The 8,515-nt window shown below is 39.8% G+C and overlaps 1 protein-coding gene across 1 annotated transcript; it reads right to left on the reverse strand.

The window, feature by feature from the left end:
• Positions 1–348: 348 nt before the first annotated feature.
• On the reverse strand, positions 349–7,533 carry LOC134633341 (ryanodine receptor 2-like). Its single transcript, XM_063482212.2, has 5 exons — positions 7,102–7,533; positions 4,216–4,280; positions 3,933–4,033; positions 2,963–3,014; positions 349–850 (listed from the first exon to the last, which is right to left on the reverse strand). The coding sequence occupies exons 1-5, from the start codon at positions 7,250–7,252 to the stop codon at positions 755–757; spliced, it is 465 nt and encodes a 154-aa protein (XP_063338282.1). The 5' UTR covers positions 7,253–7,533; the 3' UTR covers positions 349–754.
• Positions 7,534–8,515: the final 982 nt, after the last annotated feature.

Below are 8,515 nucleotides of genomic sequence, written 5' to 3' on the forward strand. Positions count from 1 at the left end.
GAAGAACGTGTCATTGTTCAAACACTTTGGACCAAACTGTAATCCAACTCAACACAGCAGCTCTGTTTGTGAAACTGTTCCTCACTGCACAGGGGCTTCATTCAGCTTTGTGATTGTTCTGAAGTCTCCACTTTGGTGCTGTGTTCGATTTTCATTGTCCATCGTATTCAGGTCAGCACGTCTTTAAGCTTATTGAAGTGTAGATTTGCTGCAGAGTTCTTCTTACCAGAATAAGTCGTCAACTTGTTTGATTATTGTATCCACCACCTGTACCTATATGAATCGTGCATTATAAACATGAAAGGCCGTAGACATGGTCATACTAAAAGTAAAACATTCTTTAGGTTTCTTGTTTTACCCTCAATCCATTAAGCCTTTGTATTTTTTGCAAGTTACTTTGAATATAGAATAAGATGAAGCACAGAAGTCATCAGAGTGAAAAAATTCTAGACCTGCCACCTGTCATGTATTGTACATCATATTTTCTGAAGTGTTCTATGTACAAGGTCTCAAAAGCATTCTGAACAGAGTGTGCTGAAGGTCGGGGGGTGGAGCTGGCTGTCTGGATGACAATGGCAGGGTGTGTCCCGTTGAAGAGCCTGGCCACTTGAGGAGAGATGACGCATAGAGAGGAACCCATCATTTGGTAGAATACAGCCTCCTCAGAAAAGTAATAAACGTTTGAGGGACAAGCAGAGGCCAGATGGCTGCAGTGGGCCTTTCAGAGTTAAGAGTCTGTCACTCCAAGGTTGACTCAGTTGAGCTGATCCTCATACTGTTTCCGGAAACAGTCACCAGCAGGGAAAAACTCCCAACAACGTTCCTGGTACATTTTCCATACGTAAGACTCCTTAAAGACAGAGAGGAAGAGGAAAGGAGGGTTTGCTTCAGGTGTGTTACATTTAAAGTGTAATTATCACATCAGCTTTGTTCATTATGGAAATTAGTACTAGCATTGTAACCTCTAGGTACCTACTGAAATGAACAAAGCTAGCCTAGAACCCAGAGTGACATTAAAGCCGAGCCCAGCCCAGCAGTCAGACCTGATCTTCAACAGGTAACAAAGGCAGTGATGTGCAGTCAGGGTGCAGCGTCTGTTTCTATGTGTTCATGTTTCTAAAGCAGAATCCCTGTGGTGATCACTTTAAAGTATCTTTGTGCTGCTTTTCATCTTTGCATTGTGCTGTCGGCTTTGTGCTCATGCCTAAATACTACAAGAAAGCTCATATGTGTGTGCTCATTGGAATATGGATTTGTGTTGGTGTGTGGGACTGTAGCCTCAGGTTTATATTGTTAAATGCTAATTATAAGACAATGTGTTTCAGGGCATTATACGGAGAAACAGAAAAGTAATGTAACAAGTAGTGTATGGTGTCTATGGTGAGTAATTAAATAACATACTATATTACTTTTAAGAAAAGTGTTCTGGATAATATTTGTAATATGTTACTTATTTCGAATAATGACCCCAGATATGATCACAACAACACAGGGAAATGCTTTAAACATGCACAAACATTTGACCACAAAACATGCAATTAATATGCACCGATGTAATGTCTTTGATATGCTGCTTAGAGATGGTGACGCTCCAAGCAGAGCCAATCAGAATCCAATGAGAATCAATAAGAGAATTGATAAGTGACATCAATAGTGGTATTGAATTTGCTAAATTTGTATAAATTCTCATCCCTTACTACAAGCCGTATTTGTCTGAATCACACATTATTTGATCATTTGATATACTGGGGTTTAAAAGCTCCTGAGTGGACCCATAGCTCAGACGACAGAAGTGAATGCTAGAAGCTAACTAAGAATATTTTTTAAGCTTCCAGTTATACTTTAAAAAGTGCACTTGAAGTAGCGGAAAAACTTAAAACAATTTAAAAGAAAACCAGAGTGACCAAAAGAAGGAATCCAGCAAAAGGGAGAGTAGACGATCACTACAGATGCACCCACTGACCAGCCATGGACTGGAACTGGTTGATTTCCAATGTTCTCCACCCCGATCAGCCCCTGCATAAAGCCCTGCATTTTATGCATTCACAACGGGCGTTATAGGTAAATCAGACTGAGAGGCATAAACTAACATGTCAATAGTGTGAAAGCGCCTCATTGTGAGTAAAGACGCAAAGTTAGTCAAAGTAAGGTGCAGGGGGAACGACAGAATGAAATCTGAAACAACAAACCTAATCCAGTGCCTTTAGTGGTGGCATTCATGAGCCCAGATGTCATAAAAACAAAAATTTGAACAGCGTACTGGATCTCTCTGAGAAGTCAGAATCAAGTATAGCATTTACCGCTAAAACGACTTTTTAGTTCTGAAATGCAAATAAGTAACCCATTTGGCATCTTAATAAAAAATAATAATGCCTTTACTTTAAATTCATAAAAAAACAGCAATAATTATAATTTACCAAAACATAAACATTTGGATTAAAGACCATGAGTATACTGATGGACAAACTGTTACAGAAACATAAAAAAATACTTTGGTAATTACAAATGCTCTTAATTTAGGGCACCTAAATTTGTTAAGCACTTGCACCCATGATGGAATATCATCAGTAAATATCCAACAAAATGATCTTGAATGGGAGACTGGCCAGTTTTTAGTTTTTAACAAAACTCATTACTACAAAAACATTTATGAAAAACTTCTAGAAAGTTCTATAAACTTTAATCACAATTAAGATACAAACTGATAACAAGTTTGTTTTGAGGCCCTTGTTCAGGAATTAGTTAAACATTACAGGAAATGTTATCCTTTGTATTTGATCGAACATACAAATATGACCAGAGGTGATTTTCCATGTTCCGTACTGAGGCTTTAACAATGTTAGCAGCCATTAAAAAACTGTTAGAAACTCTCAGAGAGAGTTTGAAGCTAAACTGTACTGACCACATAACAGGATGACAGTCTTGTATATTTACTGGCAGAGCGATTAGAAAGGTGTTTTACCTGGCCTGTGTGCTCTGTTTCGTCTTTGTTGATGAGGTACATCAGAAAGAATCTGAAGCACACACACACACACACACACACACACACACACACACACACACACACACACACACACACACACACACACAGTTGTTAGAAAACACAAACAGTATTATCATTGCATATATCAGTCACACAGCATCAGTGCCAGATGTTACAGTGGCACTTGCTGGTTGGAGGCAGTTGTGTATTCTTGCCTGTGTGGCTTCTCTCAGGCTTCCTGCCACATTCGAAGGACATGTTTGTTAGATTAATTGTTGATTCTGTCCATAGGTGTGAATGTGCATGTGAACTGTTGTCTTCTGAGAGACTAACAACCTGTCCAGGGTTTGCCCCACCTCTCTCCTAATGACAGCTTGGACTTTACAACAATTTTAAGAAACTTATACATAAAGCAATATACCAAGAAATGAGGGCTGGCTCAAGACACAGTACTGTATTTAAGGTTAAAGTCAACAGACATTTGAAATTTTGGTTGTATTTTCTATTACAGCTCATAAAGTGGGAAGGGTAACAAGGCAAAGACAAGAACGTAACGTGGTCATTTCTAAGTTGTTACTACTCAATTACCAAAGTAACAAGCACTTAATATCCAAGTAGTATCATGGTAGCAACTGTGGTTACAGTTGAGTAATACCACACTGAAATTTATGTAACTGGATAATAAATGTCCAAACACTGGGGATAATAATGTGGAAACACACCTCAGTGTAACACAAATGCTGTGGTACAAAACAAGCCAAGACAAATATCATAGATATCATCGCCCACCTGAGATTGGAGACCAAGCCCCAAGTACACCAAGATTGGGTACCTATCTTTCATTAACTGACCTGAAAGACTGTGTACTATGTAGGTGTGATGATCTATGATGATGTAGGTGTTAAAAGGTACACACACAGAAATACAGACACTCTCCAGACGTACTTACAGGTAGTTGGCTAAGTTGTGCTCCTGTAGAGTGTGCGTTTCAAAGCCGTGTGGCACGGTGTCAAAGTAGTCATTACCTATTCCACAGATAAAACATTTGGTCTGCAAGAGAAACACGTGATAGTTAAGTGGTTGTCATTTATTGTAACCTATTGGCAATCTTCATCTATGCCTCTGTTGGAGGTACAGCTATACAAAACAAAACAACCACAAAATCTATATTTTTACATGTTCATATGCCTTAATTGTAAAAAACTGCATTGAACTGTTGTGTGTGTTTTCACCTCCATGTCTTCTTTCACTTGTTCCTGCTGATCCCTCAGCTCTCCAAAAGCATCAATGATTAACCCTAGAATTTCAGAGAGGGTGGAGCTTGAACATGCTGGTCCACATTATTACACTGAATACAACAATAGATATGAAAACCACAAACCACTGCTTTATCTACTATAATACTTCTAAAGGAGTCTTTTTTGCAGTCACATTCTCTATATTACGTCCAAAGTGTGTATGTCCCTATAGGGAAGGATATAAATACTAAAAACAAAGCCTAGACAGATGCAAAATTCTGAATCATATTTTAAAAGCCTCATAATATCATATTAATCCAACTGAGCACTGTAGTGTCAGAATGTAAGCCAACGTTTGGTTTGTTTCCAAAAGTAGAATGGGAGGTAGAGCCCTCAGCTCTAACCAACTCTTCTCCAGTGAAACCAGCTTCCAGTCTGGGTTCTTGAGACAGACACCCTACTTTTAAGATTAGGCCCCAAACTATTGTTTTTGACAAGCTTAGTTATCATCATTGTCAATATGTGTGGCAGAGGGAAATAATTATTTGGTCCCTACTCAGTTTCTACTACCACTAAAGTTTCTCACTGGAAAAGAAACGAACAGTCTCTAATTTTTATGGTAGTTACATTTTAATGGAGAGAGAAAGAATATCAACCTAAAATCTAAACTTTCATTGAAGTTATGAATTGATTTGCATATCACTGAGTGAAACAGATATTTAATCCCCAACCAAAATATGACTTTGCACTTGGTGAAGAAACCCTTGTTGGCACACACAGTGGTAAGGCATTTCTTTTAGGTGATCACCAGGTTTGCACATCTTACGAGTGATTTTGGCCCACCCCTCTTTACTGTTAGGATGCCTGGGTCATGGACCCAGAGGTTTTTGAGTTTATTATATGATTTATCATTTCTGGGTTTGAGTTCTGTCTTTTGGTTTATGTCTCAGTGTGATCCTTAGTTGCTGTCTCCCCTGTCTGCTGTATCCCCACGTCCAGTCAGTGTCTGTGTCTGCCCTGGTCCCACGTCTCTGTTCCCTCTGGTGTAGTGCCTGCATGTGAGTCTGTGTCTTTAGTTCAGTCTGTGTTATGTTTCCTGTTTTATTTTGACGGTCCATGTCTAATGTTAATGTGTTTAGTTTACGCTTCCTTGTCTCGTCAGTTCTGATTTGCCCCAGCTGTGTTTCCCTCCTGTTACTCATTCCCTGATTGCTCCCTCTATGTATTTAAGCCCTGTGTTTCAGTTTGTCATTGTCGCGATCTACCCTTATCTTGCTGTGTGTTCCGGCTAAGTAAGTTTATTTTGTATTCCTTGTTTTGTCACCCTTTTGAGTTCAGCATTAAAGCTGTTTTGAGTTACTTTTTGTCTCCGGAGTCTGCACTTTGGGTCCTCCCTACTACCACCTCTACCTGCACACAGCCATTACATAACATTTACAGATATTCTTCAGATTACTTGGCTCCTTCTTGGCAATTCAAAGCCTCCACAGATTTTCTATTGGACTGAGCTCTGCAGACTGGCTAGGCCACTCCATGGTAGGCAGCACAACTAATGTGCTGCTTCTTCTTCTGCCACTGCTTCGTTGCCTTGGTGGTATATTTTAGTTCATTTTCATGCAAGAAGACCCATCTAAACCCATCTTAGGTGTTCTGATTGAGAGTTTACAGTACAGTACACCCTCTGGAACCAGCTTCCAGTTTGGATTCAGGAGACAGACACTATATCTACTTTTAAGATTAGGCTTCAAACTTTCCTTTTTGCTAAAGCATATAGTTAGGGCTGGACCAGGTGACCCTGAATCCTCCCTTAGTTACCGTGTTGCACTGTTTCTTCTTTAGTCACCCTTTTCTCTCACTTTGTGTTTATATACCGCTCTGCATTTAATTATTAGTTATTTTTAATCTCTGGCTCTCTTTCAAAGCATGTCTTTGTCCTGTCTTCCTTCCCCCAGCCCAGTCGTGGCAGATGGCCGCCCTCCCTGAGCCTGGTTCTGCTGGAGGTGTCCTTCTGTTAAAAGGGAGTTTTTCCCTTCCCAGAGCGGTTCCTCGTAGGAGGGTCATATGATTGTCGGGGTTTGTGCTTTTTTTGTTGTTGTATTATTGTAGATAAAAGGCACACTGTGGAAGATAGACAGAGTTTAATAATAAGTGATGATTAAGTTTTTTTTATGGGAAGAGGAGGATTTTAAATTCAGTTCTGAACTTAACAGGGAGCCAATGAAGAGACGTTAATATGGGAGAAATACGATATATCTAGTCCCTGTCAGTGCTCTTGCTGCAGCGTTGTGGATTAACTGAAGGCTTTTCAGGGAGTTTTTAGGACATCCTGACAATAATGAATTACAGTAGTCCAGCCTGGAAGTAATAAATGCATGAAATAGTTTTTCAGTCACTCTGTGACAGAATATTTCTAGTTTTAGAGATGTTGTGCAAAGAAAGCAGTCCTATATTTTGTTTAATATGCACATATCCTTTCCCAGAGGTAGTATCTGGTTAGGCACTATGTTTCATTGACGTTTTTAAGGTCAAGTACAATAAGCTCAGTTTTATCTGAATTTACAAGCAGGAAATTGTTTAAGGTGGTGTTCAAGTGTACTCCACTTTGGAGAGATGTCACGATTATTTAGTCTAGTCAATCTGAAATAAACAGAACAACCAAAATATTGGAAACCAAACAGAACCAGAAATGATTGCTCTCAAAATAATTATACATTTGAATCAGCACTCTGTATTATAGAATAACAACAAACACCTCCTGTGGTGTTTACTCTGCTTTACAATATATAAATGTATTCATTTTGGCTAATTGTTGCCTAATTAACTGCTTGTGTTTGGAGTCCATTAAACTGTTTGTGTGCATGTATGTGTAGGATGCCTCACCCTGGATGATAGCCAGGAGGATTACAATGACAAAGAAGAAGAAAGTGATGTCAAAGATGATCCGGTAGATTTCGTACTCATCGCCAGCTGGATCCTCGATCTGGTCACCAATTCCTCCCCCTGCTCGCACTCCCACATACATGTGGAACATGTAACACTGAGGAACAGAGAGAGGTACACAGGGAGGGGGGTACAGGGGTAACAGAGGTCAAATCTTTTGCATTGGGTTTTTAATGGGCAGAATCATGACTGTCACAAACAGTTTGAACACACTAATTTTTCTGCAGCGTTTCTGAAACATCAGAAGACATGACATCTGTAAGTCTCTTTGCAGTAAAACAGGCATGATTCTAGTCACTGTAGAGGTCCAGTAACATTTTGAAAAATCATTGTTAGTGAATGCAGTTCACAGTGCCCTCAACTCTGCAGGTTACAAAGAAGCCATATGTGAATATGATCTAGAAACGCTGCTGTCTACCTTCTCCGGACCAAAGCTCATTAAACCGGGGACCGAGGGAAAGTATAAAACATGTTCTGTGGTTGGACAAATAAATATTTTAAATTCTTTTTGGATGAGGCATCCTCCAGACTACAGAGGGAATGGACCATCAACTTCCTATTAGCACTCAGTTACAATAGTGCCTGTGGAATTGGAAAGGCCAAATCAATGCTGAAAGGTTTTGTTCAGTTTTTAGAAGAGCATATGCTTCCATCCAGATTTCTTCAGGGAAGGCGTTGCAAAACAATGCGAAACCACAAAAAAAATGTTTTGTTCCATCTTAGCAAGGCAGAGCTATTAATGCATCAGTAACAACACAGCGCAATGTTTGTGTTTGTACTTAAAAGCACCGCAGCACATTCGCAGACAGAACTATGCATATGGCTTATGTAGCGAGTCATGAATAAACAGCTGTGGCAGCACAGATTACAGGTTTTACGGTTTTACTAATGTTTATATGCAGTGGTTCCATCTTGGATGGTTAAGTTGGGCTGATTAAGGCTGTTGGTTGATGCGATGTTCAGAGTTGAAAATCTGACTTGAGGGGACACTGAAAAATTCAGGAAATTCCGACTTCTGCTTTCACCTGGAACGCACCATCTGACCATTTTTTGCTACTATAAGCTTTATTGTAAGGAAGGAGACAAATCTTACTAGGCAGTGCCGTTCATTAGTGCATCTCTCCATCCCACTAAGCGCCTGTCACCTCTTGAACTACACACAGGCAGAGCTGCCACCCTCAGCCCCTAATAGGAGACAAAAGAGCTCTATGGAATGCAATGGGTGGCTGACTATAGGGGATTAGTGTGTGTTTGTGTGTCCTGAAATTTCCGGGTGACAGAAGGCTTCCTTCTACCCTCAGAAAATGCCATAGAGCCCTTATATAGTGGTGTTTATGTATAGGTAATGGCTTAC

This window comes from Pelmatolapia mariae, linkage group LG8, assembly GCF_036321145.2.
Source record: "Pelmatolapia mariae isolate MD_Pm_ZW linkage group LG8, Pm_UMD_F_2, whole genome shotgun sequence".
NCBI lineage: Eukaryota > Metazoa > Chordata > Actinopteri > Cichliformes > Cichlidae > Pelmatolapia > Pelmatolapia mariae.